At 43.6% G+C, this 20034-nt stretch overlaps 2 protein-coding genes across 6 annotated transcripts in view; one reads left to right on the forward strand and one right to left on the reverse strand.

Moving 5' to 3' along the window:
- The window catches only part of YES1 (YES proto-oncogene 1, Src family tyrosine kinase), a 109350-nt gene extending 106710 nt beyond the window's left edge, over positions 1-2640 (forward strand). For all 3 annotated transcript variants that reach the window (XM_027127558.1, XM_027127557.1, XM_027127556.1), the window contains 2 exons: positions 1554-1635; positions 2250-2640. In XM_027127558.1, coding sequence (XP_026983359.1) covers positions 1554-1635; positions 2250-2351 — 184 coding nt within the window. In that variant the 3' untranslated portion in view covers positions 2352-2640. The remainder of the gene's footprint in view (positions 1-1553; positions 1636-2249) is intronic.
- Positions 346-14629, reverse strand: TYMS (thymidylate synthetase). Of its 3 annotated transcripts, XR_003437244.1 has the most exons (9): positions 14395-14629; positions 12503-12576; positions 9934-10108; positions 7592-7693; positions 6719-6894; positions 5895-5966; positions 3507-3681; positions 3000-3081; positions 346-2624 (listed from the first exon to the last, which is right to left on the reverse strand). XR_003437244.1 is itself a non-coding variant. In XM_027127559.1 (8 exons), exons 1-7 carry the CDS (start codon positions 14603-14605, stop codon positions 3544-3546), a joined length of 948 nt encoding a protein of 315 aa, XP_026983360.1. In that variant the 5' UTR covers positions 14606-14629; the 3' UTR covers positions 2890-3081; positions 3507-3543. The 3 variants fall into 3 exon arrangements, 1 of the variants encoding a protein (XP_026983360.1); XR_003437243.1 differs by having other exon boundaries at positions 3000-3681; XM_027127559.1 differs by lacking the exon at positions 346-2624 and having other exon boundaries at positions 2890-3081.
- Positions 14630-20034: the final 5405 nt, after the last annotated feature.

A 20034-nucleotide genomic window follows, 5' to 3' on the forward strand; every position in this document is an offset into this window, starting at 1 on the left:
TCTCACTCCAGGCCAGACCCCTGGCCACTGGCACATCCCATAACTCAAAGGCAGTTTGAGCCCCACTACTGAATAGTCTTTTTTCTTCTAGAGGGTGGTTTCCTGGTAGCTGACTTACTGTTTTCTAGGTACATAAGGGGGATGGGGAGAGTCTGCAACCAAATGGAAACCAGAAACAGCTCCTGTTTCTGATTTTCTAAAGCCCCGCTTTCATATGTATACTCTCTGCTTCTGTCCAATTTCTTCCCAACACTGGAGTCTTCAGGATCTGGCTGCATCTTTTAGTTCCGTCTTATTTCTCAGCATGTGCCAGGTGAGCTTTAAATTAGGACAGTCTCCTTCCAGTCACCTGCAGACATACAACTTTATTATGCCTTTCTCTCCTCCAAGAATTAAATGCAATAGTGCAGAAAGATCACTAGGAGTATACAGTGAAAGCATGAGGACATGCACGGGAAAGGTGAACATCAAGTTCAGGATTGAGAAGTGGGACCTGTGAGGGTCTACGGGGACTTCAACTATAAAGTAATGGTTCTTTCTGCAGCTGGGTATTTTAAACCTGAGATATTTTAAACTAGAAAAACGAACACTCCTGGGTTATTCTGCTTTTGCCCCCTCATTTCAGTTCCTTAAAGCAGGACTAAGGGAGGGGCTCCAACCAACCTTGACAGGTCCTGCAAAGTTTTGAGGAATACAAAAGAGGGTCAGCTCTGACCCACTGGGCACTATGCCCGCCCATGAGTGGGTGAGAACCTCATGCCACCCCCTGAAAGCAGACCTCACTGTTTGGGAATGCCACCATGCAGGAGGGACAGCCACCAGACAGAGATGCCGTGTGCTGTCACCTGCTTTGTAACCCTGTGTGTGGAGCACCGCTTCCCTATTCATTCTTCAAGGCCCGCTGTCCTCTCCCAAGCGGCCGGTTCTTCATCTGTAGCCTGTTCTTTATAGATTATACACAGTACATATTATAGTCAACAACTTGGTATCTACGGCCATTGAAACCACAAGGCCCTCTCTTACCAGTTCCTTTGTGTCCCCAGCACTGGACACATGGCCTGCTCATCTCAGCTGTTCATTAACCAATGGCTGAAGTAAGGCAGTAGAGTTAGGTCACTTGCCCCAAGTCACAAAACTAGACAGTGGCTGACACCAAATTTGAACAGATTGGTCTGATCCTAAAACCTGTGCTCTTCTAAATCATTTGTGTAGCTGGAAGGGACCTCATTTGGTGACTTTAATCTGTTCACCTTTTGGCTAGAGGCACCCAAATCCCAGATACGTCTAAGTCTAAATTGATGCCTTTTGGTTCCCAAAACCTTAAGTTAAAAGATACTTCACAGTTCATTTCATCCAATCCCCCATACTGCTTTACCTTACAGAGAAGAACCTGAAGTCCAGAGGCTGAGGGACTTACATAGAAATACATGGTATCAGCCAGGCCTTGGCAGAGTCCATCCTTTCTTAGTGGTGCTCGCCCCTTTGCCCTAACAGCACCACATGAACTATCTAACTGAAGGCATTTTTACCCCAACCCGATTCCTTCCTCCCAGGATGTGTGAATACGTCGACCACCTGCACGAGCACTTCAAGTACCCCGTGATAATCAAGAAGGCTTCCTACATGCCTCCTAAGGTGAGTTTGGCCAGGGAGGCCCCACCCCCATCCCCGAGGAGGCACTGCCAGCCCTGCCCTACTCTTCTCAGGAGCTAGACCCCAGAGCACAAAGCTTTGTCTCCTTCAAGTCTGTTTTCAATATCTAGAAACATATCGCTCTTTAGTCAAATTCCCCAGACCTGAAGGTCAGGATGCCCCCGACAAGGCTTCTCTCACGCCAGCCTTTCCTCACCAGCTGGACCTGAAAACATGCACTCCTTGGGTCCTTCCTGCCCCAAACAAAACAAAACTAAAAAAAAACCCCGGCACCATCTAGCAAGTTAGTGAAAGGTTCTGACTGCAGTTGTGTTGTCTGCGCCATTTATCCGTCTATTCAAGAGATCGGGGCTCATTTTCACCAACAGAGGTTGAACTATCAAAGGGTGTGAATAGTTCACTAATCCTGAGAAGCAGCCAATAAAGGACGTCCCTCTCCCCCATTTCAAACAACCTGCAAACTTATTTTTAAAACATTAATTCAGTTGCCTCTGACTTAGATTTAAAAGCATTTCTAGGAACAGCAGAAATAAGTAAAATAAATGACTTTTGTTCTAGGTGGTTATTAACATGATTCCATTTTTTGTCTTTGATAGGATGCTGGTTATTCAACAGAAATGAAGGAGGAGTCTGTAAAGAAACACCAGTATCCAGATGGTGAAGTTTGGGAGAAGCTCCTTGCTGCTCAAGGGAATTAGAGCTGAATGCTTAACAGCTTTTGCTTTAAGTGAAAAGGCTTAAAATTTCTTGGGTATGGTTTTACAAAAATAGAAAAAAAAATTCATCCTACCAATCAGAACAAGTTCAGCTGAAAGTCATACTAACCTCAGGCATCAGCTTAGTCATCATTACTTGATTCTTTCAGCAAAAAACATTCTCCTATGTAATCTTTAAACAAAAGTAGATCCAACTGTCTCAAAGTCCAGGAAGATGTTAAAATTTCTATCAAGTGCTGGTACCTAGACATTAAACTTTGAAAATAAGCAGCATGTTGGAATAATTCCTTAATCTTTTTAAAAAACACACTTGTCATAAATTAGCATAATAAAACAGTCGTGCAGCACTATGAGGTATCTGATATGCAGCAAAGGTAAAAACATTCACTGATCAGCCCTGAGGTGGTTTAGCATCTTTCTCTTGCTCAGTCTAAGCACTGTTATTAGAGAATTCACCATGCTGAAGCTAATGAGGGTAAAGGGATATTTCATAGACTATTTTTATAACCCTTAAAGCCTTTATCCCAAATAATCATTGTATTTTAATGATAAAATGCAGCTAGAATTAGATGAATCATAGAAAAATAGGGTGAAATACAGCTTAGTCAGCATTTCTAAAATATACTTTACCCATCTAAGCAGCATCCAAAAGAGAACACAGCACAGGTATGTTTGTTTAGGAGGGTTCAGTTAAATCTGTTTTAGGCAGGAACTGAGCAGATAAATGGCAACATGGAATTAAAAAACAAAACAAAACATGAATGCAGAACATTACAGCAAGATATAAAACAAATATGTTCATAACCACACTAAGCATTATGACTGATGGTGTTATCCAGCTTGCTCCAATTTGGGCAATAGTTATACATAATTCTTGAAATTCACTGACCATTTTCATAAAAACAAAGTTTGAATTAAGAGTATATATATTTTCTCCTTCCTGTCTGTATTCACAATCTCTACATTTACATACATCCTCAGTGAGTTACCCTAACTCCAGGTCTTTTATTACTAAGAGAACCAGCACAGTTCTATTTGCCAGTGGCAACATCCTTAAAAGTTAATGAATAATAACTGATAGATCACCAACAGGTTTTGACCTAGTTCCTTCTCCTTTAGAGCAAAATGAACTTTCACCTGTAAATATCCTTCAAACAACTCCTTCAAAAGCACTCTAAACAGCCATTTCCATTTTAATGGTCGGGTGAGGATTGTAGCCTTCAATCTGAAAGTCTTCAGCCTTGAAGTCATCAATTTTCTCAACTTTTCGAAGTATTTTGAGCTTGGGGAAAGGCCTTGGTTCTCGCTGAAGCTAAAAACAACATAAGGCCATTATTTTGCCAGATCCATACAACCTGCTTTAATTTTGCTCCCTGTGTCCCTTCATGAAACAAATAACAGTATTTTACCAATAAAGTATCAATATTATTTTTCAGGGGTGGAATACTACAGATACCTTGTCCCTGGTTATTCAATGCTGCTGACCAATTCTTTCACCCACATGGAGAGTGAAGGGTGTTTAGTAGAATCACATGGTGTCAGGAGCCTTGGTGGCTCACCAGGTTTAAGTTCTTATAATCGACTGCTCTTGGTAAATTTGTTAAAGACAGGGCCTAGCCTTCTACTTTAATAAAAAGTAGCTACAGAATGGTTACTTGAGTCCCTTGAACCCTAGCCCAACTGTCCCTGGCAGAAAGGGCAAAGAAGATGACACGTGTTGACAACAGAAAGGGATGCAAGCCAGGACTCCTGGGATGAACAGACAGCAGCAATGAGGACATGGACACAGGTCACGACCACATAGTATTCCGTCCAGCATGACTGGAGCAGACTGCCAGAGAGGAGCATTTGGATGAGCCCTGGGTCACCCTCTAATCACAGCAGCCAAGCTCCTCAAAGACTTGCCAAACCCAGACCTAATCCATAAGGGGCTAAAGGTTTTTGGTTTGAATTTTTTTCCTTGAGGTTCATTAAGCACACTCATATTTTTATTGCCATCTTAAATCATCCTTTGTTGGAAATACATAAGACATGACACCATAAAACGCCTAGAAGAGAACATAGGTAAAATATTCTGACATAAATTGTATCAATGTTCTTAGGTCAGTCTCCCAAAGCAATGGAAATAAAAACAAAAATAAACAAATGGGACCTAAACTAACTACAAGCTTTTGCATAGCAAAGGAAACCATAAACAACACCAAAAGACATTTCTCCACAGACGAAACACAGATAGCCAATAGGCACATGAAAAGATGCTCAACATCGCTGATTATTACAGAAATGCAAATCAAAACTAAAATGAAGTACTATCTCACACCAGTTAGAGTGGCCATCATTAAAAAGTCTACAAATAACAAATGCTGGAGAGGGTGTGGAGAAAAGGGAAACCTCCTACACTGTTGGTGGGAATGTAAGTTGGTGCAGCCACTGTGGAAAATATGGAGGTTCCTCAGAAAATGGAAAATAATATTACCATATAATCCAGCAATCCCACTCCTGGGCATATATCCAGACAAAACTGTAATTCAAGGATACACGCACCTCTATGTTCACAGCAGCACTATTCACAATAGCCAAGACATGGAAACAAGCTAAATGTCGATGGACAGATGAATGGATAAAGAAGATGCAATACATATATACAATGGACTACTACTCAGCCATAAAAAAGAATGAAATAATGCCACTTGCAGCAACATGGATGCAACTGGAGATTATCATACTAAGTGAAGTCAGAAAGGGAAAGGCAAATACCATGAGATATCACTCATGTGAAATCTAAAATATGACAGAAATGAACCTATCTATGAAACAGAAACACGAACAGAGAGAATAGACTGGTGGCTGCCAAGGTGGGGAAGGGGTGGGAGTTCAGGATTAGCAGATGCAAACTAGTATATATAAATGGATAAACAAGGTCCTACTGTATAGTACAGAGAAGTATATTCAATATCCTGTGAAACCATAATGGAAAAGAATATGAAAAAAATGTATATACATGTATAACTGAGTCTGCTGTACAACAGTAATTAATACAACACTGTAAATCAACTATACTTCAATTAACAAAACAACAACAAAAAACATCCAAAAAACAAATCCTTTGTTGGCTGCTGTAAATGATGGAAGTGAACACAGACTTTTCAAAGTTCAGACCTAAATACTGTATGTTAGCATAAAACTAAGGGAAAATATTTGCATTTAAACACTCTTCCAAGTAAAACAATGAATTAAAATGCCACCTCTGGGAAGGTCCTAAACCTTCTGGTCCAAAGATGGCTCCTCCTCTCTGGTACTGGTACTTAATACCTCACAGCACGTGTCATGTAAAGTGTCTGTGGCCATTGAGGCCTGTCTGCCTTGTCCCTGCCTGCCCACCACCACCCGCAAACCTGGAAGCAGGTCCTCTTATCTCTGTCAGAGCACCGAGGAGAACACTTATTACAGGAGGGATGTTTTCCATATCGACCTTTTATCAAGAGAAGGTACCAAACCCCAAAGTGTGACAGATACATTTCTTACCTGAATTTTCAGCGGCTCAATGTGATTCAGGTAAATGTGTGCATCTCCCAAAGTGTGTACAAAGTCACCTGGCTAAACCCCACGGGAGAAAGCAGAACAGTAAATTCTTTAGTTTGAATTCCTTTAAAACACATCATGTAGAAACACATGATAGAGTATGCAGACATCCCAAAGCTTTTCACAAGGAATTTAACCAGCGTCAATTTTGAGAAAAGTTGATTCATCAAAGTTATAATAAATAACCTATACGATCCTGTTAGTTTATACAGAGCAAAAGGACGGGAAAGCTCCAAGGAGGTTACAGAGTAAGCCAGTTCCTCATTTACATCTATCACATTTAAAGACTAATTGGAGACGAAATTCTCTGCAATTAGTTCTTCCACGTTACAGGATCTAAGAGCTCAGTGCTTGGGACTTCCCTGGTGGCACAGTGGTTAAGAATCTGCCTGCCAATGCAGGGGACACAGGTTTGAGCCCTGGCCTGGGAAGATCCCACATGCTATGGAGCAACTAAGCCCGTGTGCCACAACTACTGAGCCTGCGCTCTAGAGCCCATGAGCCACAACTACTGAGCCCACGTGCCACAACTACTGAAGCCCATGCGCCTAGAGCCCACGCTCCGCAAAAGAGAAGCCACCACAATGAGAAGCCCACGCACCGCAACAAAGAGTAGTCCCCGCTCGCCACAACTAGAGAAAGCCCGCGCGCAGCAACGCAGACCCAATGCGGCCAAAAATTAATTAATTAATTAAAAAAAAATCATTGAAAATAAGAGCTCAGTGCTTTAGGCTGGCAACAGCCGTTCCTCCCCGAGAGGAGCCCACCTTCAGGCCCGTGATGTGTGCGATCATGTAGGTGAGCAGGGCGTAGCTGGCGATGTTAAAGGGCACACCCAGGCCCATGTCTCCTGACCTCTGGTACAGCTGGCAGGACAGCTCACCGTTCACCACGTAGAACTGGCAAAGGGCATGGCACGGGGGTAGGGCCATGAGAGGGACATCTGAGGAGACGGCAGAGGAAAGTCAGGAGGGGCAGTGGTTTTAAAGAACACAGCTCTAGGCAAAGCGAAACAGAACCAACTCATACAGCGGAGATGGTGAGAAAGAGCCACTGGGCCAGCGACCCCCATGACCCTCACAGACCGTTCCAACCCCAGGGATGGCATACGGTCGACAACAGAGACCTGTCCATCAACGTGAGACTTCTATGGATGCATGCTGACAACTGAAGCCATGCTCTTCCACCCGAGCTGAAATGAATTACTTGTGCTACCACCATGGCACCAAACCACAAGTATAGGAGGAATGAATTCATTTGCAGGGGCCACAGGACATTGGCCACTCAGGCACACCTTCCCGTATTCAAAATCTCTATCATAAATGCAAATATTCCACTCTGGGTATTTAGTACACCTTGGTAGAGTTTAGTTTTACAATATAATTGTTTAAAATGTTCATAATAGTGAGGGGGAGGTGATCTGAAATTCCATCTGCCTCAATTTAAAATGTTAAAATTTTCATGTGTAATTTTATAGGCAATTTAAAGCCCATAAAATACAAATTTCATCTGGGCCCAACCTCACCCTCTGAAGGTGAAAATGGGACCACGTGCGACATGGCCAGGGTCACAGGGGCAGCCGGGCAGCCTCTGCAGGAGGTACAATTAAGACATGGCAGGGTGACTGGGATGCAATCAACCTTTTGGATTCCAAGCACACAGGATGATTCTTCTGTCGTCAGGGTTGGTTTTGATTGTGTCAATCACTTTTTGCAGTTGATCTACTCCTTTATCTGAATAATCTGCAGAATTGGCAAAAAGAGAGAACACCTCACACGTGAATCACAGCATCCCATGAGAGGGTCTCAGAGGTCATCGACCACACTGTCCTCCCACGGCCTCCCCTGGCGCACAGTTACATGATAGCCAATGAACAATACAAATGTCTTATATTTCGTCGGGTTATATTGAGTCTTGGCTCCTAGGTCTGTCCTCTGGAACCGTAACAATGTCTATTTCTTACCTACTTAAGAGTCATTTAAATACTTGGCCGTGGTGCCCCTCCTCCCCCTTCTCCTATCGCTAACCTTCTTCAGCCTTAACAATCTGTTTCTTCCAGTGGTCCCCACAGGACGTAGTCTCTATACCATCAACCAATCTTGTCACGCTCCACTGCCAGGCACAGGGCTGGATCTTCACTAATTTACCCTACAATACACGGTCCAACTAACAGAGGATGAGAATTCCTTTTTGTCATCTAGACACTATCCTTCCAACACTCCCACCTAAAATTACAATTTAACAGCTAAATACCTACTGACTGTAAATATCAGGAAACCTCTAATTATTATACCACCTTATACTTTTGTCCCATTTCTGGTCTCTGGACTTTTAAGTCCCTGCCTCCTTCTGAAATGAACTGGAAGCCGAGATGTGCAGAGCTTCACACCCCTCTGGTTAAACTTCCACTTATTGGAGTCAGACTATGCTCAAGTCCAGTAGTTCCAAATTTGGGGAAGAAAGTCCTATCACCATCACAGTTCCAGAAAAGTAACATCAAAGATTTAAAAAAAGATGAACTGTGAAGGAACAGTTCTGTATCTTGATTGTGGTGGTGGTTACCTAAATCTACAGGTGCTAAAACTGCACACAAATCTATAAAGCTGGAGAAATCTGGTAAGTGCTGTGGGTTTTACAAATGTTAATTTATGTGAGAGGTTACATTTTCTTGGGCAATTTCCTGTGAACCTATAATTATTTCAGGGTAAAAATTAAAAACAAAACAAAACAAAAACTCTTGTACTGAAATCCAACAGCTAAGCGTTCATACAACTCTAAACTAAGGCCATAATTTCATCAGGTCCCTCAAGGAAGAATAAATAATTGAACATGAGGCAGGATTTAAGGCACAATTAAGCCAGGGGTGTAGCCTCACATCCTGAGGATGTCCTAGGACGGGGGCTACATTCTAACAACAGAAAGACCATTCACCTGCAGAGAAATTGTTTGGCCCACAGAGCATTTTTTTTGGTGTGTGGCAAAATTTATATAACATTAAGTTGACCATTTTAACCATTTAAAGGTGTGCAGTCGGTGGCATTAAGTACATTCCCAATGTTGTGCAACCATCACCACTATCCATTCTAAATCTTCTTCATTTTCCTAAAATGAAATTCTGTACCCATTAAACAACTCCCCATCCACTTTTGGTCTCTGTGAATTTGCCTGTTTCAGGTTGGCATGGCATTTTGAACTTACCAAAGTTGCCACCATTCCAAAGACTTAGCCATTTATTGAAAAACCCAACAACATCAGGCCCAAATCCCTCCAGCTGGCTAGAGCTGAGGTGTGACTGTCCCCTTTAGATGGCACAGGCTTTCCAGGTAACTGGTTTTTGCCCAGCCAGCAAACTGTTACTTCCTGTGTGTATGCACATGCGCGGCGTGCGCGCACACACACACCCACCCCGAGGTAGGCATTTGCTTTTGCAACTCCTGACCTAGGGATGGGGGGACAGGAAGGGTCAAAGGACCTGGACTGGATTCTGTGACAGTCAGCAAGTGGAGCCACCAAGTGACAGAGGAGGGTGGGCGCCCAGGGGTGAGATGTTTCACCTTCCTCCATCCCACCAGGATGGGGAAGAGAGGGTGACCAGAGACCGGTCCCCAGCACCACTACAGTGTGCTGGGCAGCTCAGTCTTTAAAAGGGGAGATCAAGGCCACCACAGGGCAATCCCTGACACTCTTGTCCCCCAGATGAACTTCCAACCCTACACCCAACACACTGACCAACCACCAACCGGGTCACTATCTGCTGATGAACAAGGTATGGAAGGTGCTAAGACCCAGCAAGTGCTAACCACCCTGCTATGATCTGATCTGATCCTCCACCTGAATCTGAAGCGCCCCTCACAAGGTCCAAATTATACATCCACTTCCCCATCACCGGTTTCCTATCCCCCAGGCTCCACTTGCAACATTGGAACAAACTCAGGCTGTGAGAGGCACTCAGGAAATTTGAGGCCCCACTCCGTCTCCTCACCTGAATCCATCTCTTTGTATTCGGCCCCAAAATGCCTCCACTGAAAGCCATAAACTGGGCCTAAATCCCCTTCTGCTCTGGTGGAGAATCCCAGGCTGTCCAAGAAGTCTCGGGACCCATTAGCATCCCAGATTTTCACTCCCTTGGAAGACAGCTCCTTAGCGTTTGTGGATCCCTGGAAGAGATGGGAGAGAGCAGCATCCAGTGAATTCTGTGCCATCAGTCGATCCCCCAAAAGCCTCCTCCCAAGTGGGCCTGTGCTGACAGACAGGGGACAGCACCTGACACATCCCATCATTAAGCAGGCTGGTCCCAGTCCAAACTTTCTGAGGGCCCCCAGGATGGTCCAATCCTTCTTTGCAATCACGATCTCAAATCTTTTTTCCTATTCCCCTCAACTAAAATTCGAAACACCTCCAAGTCCTTTAATTACTTCCATCTCATCTAACAGTTTTGTGTTTCTTAACTAAATGTGTTCTGTGTCTAAGTGTGATGCCCCAGGATGAATCTAATGCCTCATGTGCAATCTGTTTGGTGTATCTTAGACCTGGTATATCAGATATTTCCACCGATTGGCCTAATCAGTCTTAGCTTTTCTGGCAAATATGTCAGTCACACATCTTACAAGTGCCACTATCAAGTCATGTTTACCCCCAGCCTATATTTGCAAAGTTAAGGTGTGGGTTTTGGGGGGTTATTTATTTATTTTTTTGGTGCCAAGTACAAGCTTTATTTTCCTCTTATATATTTTACCTCATTAGATTTGGCCCATGTCATCCTAACCTGTATTCTGATGGTGCATCCAGGTCAAGGACAGACCCCACTGGCCTCTGGGTATGATATGCTGTAAGGTTCCAAGCAAGGCTATGAGGCCACACACACCTGGGCCCCATGCCTCTCTTCCTCCCTTCTCTGACCAGCTTCCTGACCCCTCTAGCCTCACCATCTGCACCCAAAAAAGAGCACAGCAGTAGTAACCACCACCCATATTACTGTGAGTAGAAAATACAAGCAAAACGCTTGGCACTCGACCCAATATTAACTATTGCACAGACCATACATCTCCATATTGCCCAAAGATCCCAGCTGAAGTGCAGGTAAACTCTGACTGCCGTATTTTTTTTTTTTTTTTTTTTGCACCACACAGCACGTGGAACTTCCTCGACCAAGGGTCAAACCCGTGCCCCCTGCAGTGGAAGCACGGAGTCTTAACCACTGGACTGCCAGGGAAATCCCTAACTCCTGTATTTTTGAGTCACCCATGGAGTGATGATCAGAGGTGAGTTTGATGTGTTCCTGACAAGGATTTATTAGAATCCTGCACTCAAGCTTTAAGATAAAACAAGCGAATACATTTTATTTCTGAGCATCTCAGTTCCACCCTTTCTGTCACTGAGTTTGTACTAATTTTTTTCACTTCCAACAACTCATTTCTCAACCTTTCGCATGTGGCTTCAAAAGTCTCCCTTCCCATCTATTCAGACTGGGCTCTAGCTGCTTTACAAACGTCCTCTTCTGAGATTTGCGCTGGTGTATTTGGAAGTAGAAGCTCACTCTCAGTTGAGATAGGCCAATGCAGAAGAAAATACCCCGAGAATACAGAACTAAGGGAGACTGGATTGAATCCAAATCTAAACCTTTTCTAAAAGGTGTTAAGAGGCCTTGGGCCTGCTTTGGCCCAAGACAATACAAGCCACATAAGTGCCCTGTAGAAGGGATCCCAACCTCTAGCCCAGCCCAGAACAGAGCCCATTTCCTCAGGTACCCTGTGACCAGCACTGGCCAGAATATCACTGGTCTGAACCAGATGGAGCGAGGGGAAGCCCAGGTGTGGCTGCTGCCCATCATCACTTCACTCTAGCTTGTTACTCAAGAGACCCTTCCAGCTTATCCCAACACAAGAGCACAGTTGGGATCTATATTCAGTGATCACTCCATGTTGAGTGCCTACTGTGTGGCAGGCTGTGTCTCAGGGGATGCAACAGTGGACAAGAGAAATTCTCTGCCCTCATGGAGCTTCTAATACTTTTCTAAATTTAAAAAAAAATTATTTTTAAATATATTTTCATTTTAAAAAATTTTATTTATTTGATTGTCTGCCTTTACCCTTGAAGGGGGTAAAGGGGGAGGGCAGACCTTATACATAAGGTATTTCTCTGTAGAGAAAACAAAGGAGGGGTGGGAGGAGAAGGTGGGGAGGTAATCACAGTTTTAGATCCGAGGCAGGGAAAGCTCACTGAGCAGAGACTTGAGGGTGAGGGAGCGAGTCATGCTACATGGAGCAGAAGGTTCCAGGGAGCAGGACCAGCAGGTGCCTGGGCCCTAGGTGGGAATGTCCTGGTGTGCTCGAAGATTAGCAAGGAGGCCAGGGTGGGAGGGGCAGAGTGAGCAGGACTCTGGCGGAGGCCAGAGCTGAGACAGGATGGTAAGGACCTTGGCTCCTACTAAGTGAAATTGGAGCCACTAAGGGCTTTAGGCCGAGGAGTGACATGGTGTGACTTTTAAAAGGATCTAGCTGATGCTGTACTGAGAACAGATTATTGATTTCCAATAGCAGCAATTTCTTTACCTTGATAAACCACAGCAACTCCTCCAAAACACCCTTCCAGAAAACACGTTTGGTTGTCAGCAGAGGAAATTCATCTGGAAAACAAAGTTTATCGTATAATTTCAAGATGGGAAAACAGAACATGCCATCCAACTTTCTCTGTAAAAGCAAACTGCTCCAGGACACAAGGCCCTGGAGTGACCACAGAGCAGCTGGAAAACTGCAACCTCTGCCACGTGGGCACCCCCGGATCAGAGTGGAGCTCCCAAGGCTGCAGCCCCAAGTCAGTGACACAATTCAGACCGAGACCACCCTCCTGTGCCCCTTGACCACCAGACACAGGAATTCCACACAGTATTTGGGGCAGGGAACAGGCAGGGATGCACGTGTACGCAGGGAAAGAGCTACCACCCACTACCTGGTTAGCGTGAACCCTTCATCACAGAGGTGCGAAGACAACACATAGAATGTGACCTAGGACAAAGCCTGAAGGCTCCTATTCCATGATTATCCTGCCAGGGATAACTTGCTCAAGACCACGGGATAGTAGATACTGCCCTGGCCCAAAATGAATAGTTTCTAGATAGTCGCAAAGAAAATTAACCTCTATTCTTTTAAGTGTAATAAAAATAGTTAACTGTTTAAACACTTAATATGCATGATCCTATTTGATCCTCAAAACAGCCTTCCTTGAGGCTCCATTATGACCTCCCTTTTTACAGACACCAGGAGGTAATACGTAAGTTTGCGTCAAGCAACAGAGAAAACTGTAAAAGCTTCTCTCTAAATTTGGTACCTATTCAGTCGACATTATCACTTGTACAGGTGATACTCATGTAACAAGAACAGAGTCTTCAAGCACCTGCTTCCCTCCATTTTGAGGATGATTTCCTCCATTTTGAGCACATGGGGACGCTGAAGATGGGAAAGTTAAGCCACTTGCCAAAGGTCTAAGCAAAGGGGCGGGGGTAGAAACGAGGTCTGTGTTTCCCCGGAGGCCACTGCGCTGGAGCTGCAGGAAGGTGGATCCCTCTGCTCAGACAAAACTCCCTAGGCTGTCCAAGCCACATCGGCCACTGCAGCCCCGTATTTTCCAGTCTCTCCAATGGGTGCGCGGCGGAGGGTTTCTCCCCTGACCTGGGTCAATCTGCTGCACCAACAGTTGGTCTCCCCACTCACAACCGCCCTCCACGCCTGTTTCAACTTTCGTCCGGTGCCGACCCCCACCCCGCCCCTCTGTCCCCTGAAAGCCCAACCCTAACAGCCCCCTAGACACACTTCTTCCCAGGAGCCACCCTGTTTTAAAGACAAAGACAAATAAATATGAACTCCTACTCGGACTCTCGCGTTCCTGTTTCAAGGTTTAAGAGGAAAGCTGGTTCGCGGGACCGAATGGCAAAACTGTAGTGAACCACAAGTTCCCGCCCTTGCTTTTCGGCTCGCTCCTCCCAACGCGGCCTCGCCCACGTCATCTTGGCTCCAATTTTTAAAAACTTTGCAAAGCGAAACAGCAGACGCGGAGGGAAGAGGAGGGGCAGAAAAGGGGCCCTCCAGCCAAGGCCCCGGTCAAGCCCGAGCAGATACTCTCCCACCCTCTAATCTGGGGCAAACGCTGCAGGATCGCGCCCGCTTTGGGGAGACAGCATAACTGCGTGATTAAGAGCCAGAGGACCTGGTTTTACCTCCCAGCTCTGTCCCTCCAGTTCGTGTGACCCTACGCAAGTCATCTCTCTAATCCGAGCCTCAGTTTCGGCGTCTGCAAAGTGGTGCCAAGGCCGCTTCCCCTCCTCGCGGGGTTGAGGTTGAATAAACGCCGACCGCGGGGCCCGGCCTGTCCGGAACGCTCTCCCCACCGCAGCTCCGTGCGCACCGGGCGCGCCCGCCTTCCCGCCCCCGTGGCGCGTCCGCCTCACCTCTCAGGCTGTAGCGCGCCTGCATGCCGAACACCGACAGGGTGCCGGTGCCTGTGCGGTCATCCTTCCGAAAGCCGCAGCGGAGAATGTGCTCGATCTGCCCCAAGTACTGCAGCTCCCCGTGCGGCGGCGGCGGCCGCGACTCGGCGCCCTGCTCCTGCGCGGCGGGCGGCGACATCGGGCGCGGCAGCTCGGAGCCGGCGGCGGGCATAGCGCGGCAGCGGGCGAGGCGACCCGCCGCTTTCAACGGTCCTCTTTTCCCGCCGCCGCTCCTGAGACTCCGCCTCTTCCATGACGTCGGCCCCGCCCCGACCCCCTCGGGGCCCCGCCGTTCGCGTCCCTTGAGCGCGCTGGGCCGCCAGCTGGGACCGCGATCACTTTCCCGAATCGCGTAACCTTTATGGCATTTTAAAAGTCAAGAACCTTTGGCCTAGAAGGAAATCCTAAAGCTGTATCTTGGTGCGTTGCCTGAGACAGGCCGCCCTCGTTGGAAAGATTCAGGGTCGACCGCACGTTTAGGTGATCAAGAGGACCCTGAAACAATTTACACGTGTTCGCGCAATCGAAAAACAAACAAAACCCGTTACCTGCGGTGTTTCCTACAACTGAGGGAGGCTGCTGCAAGTGATTTGCATTTCCATTTTCCCCCGTCCTCCCTCAAGGCCGGCAGCTGGAGCAAATAGAATAAGGCAGCTTTTTTACTTGATTAATAACAGCCAGCCGTTTTCAGTTTTGAATACCAAATTTTTCAGTTTTAGCGTAACGTTTATAGTATAAACACTGGTGGGTAGAAAATATTTGATAATGAGTTTAAAAGGTACTAATACATGTACATGCAACAGCAGTCTTTTGAATCACCTGTTTATTGAGCACATAGTAGATGCTCAATAAATTTCTTGATGTCGCTGCGTCTAGGGTTACCAAGAAGGAGATGTGGGCTCTCTCTGAAACATACTAAACACTATTTCTTTCCATTCAATAAAGTCGATGGTTTTTCCTTTTTCTCCCCTCTCCTCCCCCATCTCAACTTTATTGTCTGTGGAAGATTCTCGAATCTTTCTGCTAAAGGGCACTTCTCAAACTCAAGGTTAAAATTTTTGTAACAGGAAAACATTCTGGGAGGAGATAAATATCTTTCACCTGCAGCTCTGCCTAATCTGCTCGGCAAAAACAATGTTACATTTGTGTTTTCTTTTGGGTGGAATGTTCTTGCTCTTTGGTTGTATGAGTGCTCACAAAGGGTAAACTGAAATGCACTGGATAGCAGATGTTTTAGATATATTTAATCTATTAAACCTATCTAATCCGTCACCTGCTAGGCTGGCCTTTCCCAGGTCAACTAGATTCATCCTTCCCCTCCCCCAGCACCTTCCTCATCCCACCCCCCACGCCCACACCAGTGTAATAATAGTATTAAAAAGTCACCTGTATCTGCTTTGGGGATGATGGCCGTCCTGTGTTGCGCTGTACTGCTTGGATGGGGTGGACGTGGTGGCTGTCTCCAGACGCGGCGGGCTTTTTTTCTGATGGTCATTTGGGCAGAGACTGCTCTGTGGGAAACCTGAACTCAGAAAACAGGCTTTAGACAGGGATGGGGACTCACGTTGTCTGCCTTAGCTTGAGAGCGCCCCTGGGTGTGAGAAGCTCAAATGCGATGTGGAGGTGGTCTTCGCTGCGAGGGATCGTCCCACACATTAATTACCGCAGGGCTGTAGGTACCTGTGCAAGGCCAACTAAATGCAGATAGATATTCCCCCAATCCCACGCCGAGCAAAAGTGTCTCCACACATTTCCAACCATGTGCCTGGTCCCAGGCTGAAAATCTCCCAGATTACCTAGTTGCAGTTACTCTCCGTGTTTATTTCCCTTTTGTTATTTTGAGCTGAGTTTAATTGTTCCAATTGAATATCACTTGTACCACAGGGTTAATCTTGGGACACAAGTGTAGACTCCCCCGCCTGTGTGGAGACTCCTCTTCCATTGTAGTACTTGGAGGACCTTGGTTTGATGATAATGGAGAGAGAACGGTTTCCTTCCCGGTTACTGCTCTATAAACAAATGATCCTCTCAGACAAGCTTATCATTCATTCATTCATTCATTCATCCAACAGCGTTTACATCATAGTGCCTACCACGAGTCACCAAGGAGCAAGATAGACAAGGTCACTCTCACAGCCTAGAGGAGCAATTTCTAAATCTGAGAACAAGACATCTGCAGAGAGCGACAAGTGCTATGATGATTACATAACCGGGTTCAGAGAGAGCGCTTTAGATCCCACCATCAGGTGAGGCCTCCCTGAGGAGGTCACATTTGAGCTGAGATCTAAATAGTGAGAAGAAACCAGCAGGGGATGATCTGGGGAAAGAGCATTCTAACCTCAAATGCATTACACCAGCAGCTTTCACAGCACTCACATCTATAAAAACGCAAAATAAGGATGATATTGATGCTGAATCCTATCTCATTCTAGGAAGAAATAATAATTATTAATGGATCCATTAACTTACTGGAGGAAAAAAAGCTTTTTCTTCTCATTAAGAGATCTATTTCTGTTAAAAATTTCACTGTTTATGTTTAATAGCCATAGAAATGTGTAATATATTTATTTTGATCAATTATGTACAATAAATTACAATGATAACTCAATCCAGAATGAATATTTGATACCTAGATTTTTGTGTCCCAGGAAATTTTTAATTTTCAAAATTTAAAAATATTTATATTTTATTGATCAATAAAGATGTTTAAGCATAAAATATATTACATTAGAATAAAATTCTCTGGAGAAAATAGAATGAAAATATAAGAGTTTAAGGAGAAAATGGAATGAGATAAAATTTCTTACTGATAAAGAAAAACTTGTGTATTTGTTTAAATGGATGATACTGGATATCAAATTGCCATGATATGTAGATTCCATTGGGCACATTTCAAAAAAGGATGAGATATTTTTAAAGATGCTACTATTTACAATACATGGGAAAATTAAAATTCCCTATTCTTTCAACTTATATTGAAAAATCATGTGCAAGAGCATATATACATTTTTCAGTTTCCTTTTCAGTGTGTATGAGAGCAAGAACATTTGAATATTATTGGTCTGGATATTGATTCTTCTTTACACGACAAATTCTCAAAAATGTTGGCACAATTAGGTAAAGGAAAGCAGGAAACTAAAATTTTTGAGAGCCAACTATGAGTCAGATACTAAATAATAGTATTATTTATATAGTCAAAGCTACCATCGATTGATGCTTATCATTATGGATTATTTACTGTAGTTCTCACAACTACCCAATAAAACAAAAACTATTACTTTTATCATTTTATAGATTAAAAACACAGAGGTTCAGAGAGATTAAGGATCTTGCCTAGTCAAACACCTATGAAATCTGGCAGCCAGGATTAAAATCCAGGTCAGCCTGCATGGGAAGGCTTTTCTCTGCCAGGTGCTTTGAGGCCAGTATCTTCCTTTCCTTTCTTTACTCTACAAGGTTTTGATGGCACATTGGCTATAAAATAGTCAGGTTCCCTTTATAACTTATTTTTTGGCACCTTCTCTGACAAATATATCAAATGTATGGCTGAATAGGCTCTATTTATTTGAGATTTACTGTACATTACGGTATCCAGGATTCTATCAATAGTATCCTTTTTTTTAAATATAGCCTTCAGTTATGATAAAAACAGCTTTGTCTTCATTTGGAATTGACTATATTCGATGGGCTGCCTTTGAACTCTAAGTCTCTCCGACAAGCTTTCCTACCAAATAGCTCAACTGGGTGAAAAATGCTTTAAAGGTTTCAAGTTCTCTCTTTATATTTCTTTTTATAATTTGAAAGACTGACTATAAATATATCCCCAGTGTAATCCTTAGTGAGATATACTGGCAAAAGATTCTCCTTTTGTATTGCACCAAGGTCCAAATTCTGAGGTTAAGTAAGAGTCAGTCAAAAACACTTTGTGTTTTATGTAAAATCTGTATGACCTTGTTAAAAAAGAGCACTGTTGTGTTAATTTTTAAAAGAAACTATGCAGTACACCCATATGCATGGCAGCACTCTCCACTATGGGCAAAAGAAGGAAGCCACCCAAGTGTCCAACTCCAGATGAATGGATAAACAAAATGTGATACTCACGTACAATGGAGTAGTATTCAGCCTTAAAAAGAAAAGGAATTCCAGCATATGCTACCACGTGGATGAACCTTGAGGACACTACCCTAAGCCAATTGCAAAAGGACAAATACTGTATGATTCCACTTATCTGAGGTCCCTAAAGTAGTCAGAGTTGGACAGATCGTGGCTGTCAAGGGCTGGGGGACAGGGGAGAAATGGGAGTTATTGCTTAATGGGGACAGAGTTTCAGTTTAGGAAGATGAAAAAAGTTCTGGAGATGATTAATGGTGATAGTTGCATAACATTGTGAATTTACTTAATGCTACTGAACTGTGCACTTAAAAATGATTAAAATAGTAAATTTTGTTATGCATATTTTACCACAAAAAAAAATCTATGCAGAAGCTATAGATCTTTACTAAACAAAGGAATGAATTACAGATTTTTTTCAAGAAGTCAAATATTTTATATTGTAAAAGCAAATTGAAAAAAAGAATCTTTGTTAATTAGAAAGTGGCACATTTGTAGTAGAAGTGATAGAACACAGACCCCTTGGTGATTTAATATTTAATATACAAACTATGAATATACCATAGAATACAGTAATATTTACATTTGATTTTTTAAAAAGGAATTTTCATTTTAACTCAATTTGAAGTTATTAAACTGCCATTCAGCGTAAGACAATTAACAGTACTTTACAATATATAACTGACATACTCTCCTGCAGCTACATTTCCTGCATTATCTTATGTATTTCTGGATTTTCAGGTCTCAGCTGAAGAGGTAATTCTACTTGCCACATATAGGATGCATCAGTTCTTACCTTAAAAAAGCATCAATAATCAAAATATTAATAAATTACTTATAGACTGAGTGCATTTTTCTTGGAATAAAGTCCAGAATGAGTGACAGAATAAATACCCTTGGCTTTTGAAAAAATTAATACATAGCAAAATAACAGAAAACTCATCTGTATGGATATTTTTAATAACACTATTCAAAGGGATCTTCTCAGTAACCCTGGATTATTAAACCTTTACAATTGCCCCTGCCTCTGATGTGAAGATACTCATTCTGTATTCTACATGCACATAGTACTTGTTCGATAAACTTCTACTGTTTACGACACATTACTTTATTCAAGGTGTTTCTTCCCTTTGTGTGCCCTTCATTCTCATAATGACGGTAAGAACCAATCACCAAATGCTTATTGGATACTTGGGATGTGCAAGACATTCTGTTACAGCCTGTAACTGTGGATCCCAACCACAGTTACAGCTGTGAAAGTCTGGAATAGGGAAATAAACACATCCCAAACCAATCAATAAAGTTAGGCATTTAGGATGCTAGATGACTAGATGAGAATTCCAGAGGGTTCTTAATATATGTTCTACCCTATAAAATTGGGATTCATGTTTTAACGAGCTACATTCTTGGAGTAAGGGCCTAACAAATATTCATATATTTGAATGGAAATGACAGGGTGATTCTTTTCCCCCATCTTTCCTGTTATTTTCC

Source organism: Aethalodelphis obliquidens, unplaced genomic scaffold (assembly GCF_003676395.1).
Source record: "Aethalodelphis obliquidens isolate GAN/ISIS:26980383/991018 unplaced genomic scaffold, ASM367639v1 scaffold32, whole genome shotgun sequence".
In the NCBI taxonomy this organism is placed as follows: domain Eukaryota; kingdom Metazoa; phylum Chordata; class Mammalia; order Artiodactyla; family Delphinidae; genus Aethalodelphis; species Aethalodelphis obliquidens.

Coding starts and splice junctions, on each gene's coding strand:
- TYMS (XM_027127559.1), bottom strand. CDS start 14,605: ATGCCCGCCGCCGGCTCCGAGCTGCCGCGCCCGATGTCGCCGCCCGCC. Junction 12,577..14,394: donor GGCGCGCTACAGCCTGAGAG/GTGAGGCGGACG, acceptor TTTGTTTTCCAG/ATGAATTTCCTCTGCTGACA. Junction 3,682..5,894: donor TTGAGCCGCTGAAAATTCAG/GTAAGAAATGTA, acceptor TGTTGTTTTTAG/CTTCAGCGAGAACCAAGGCC.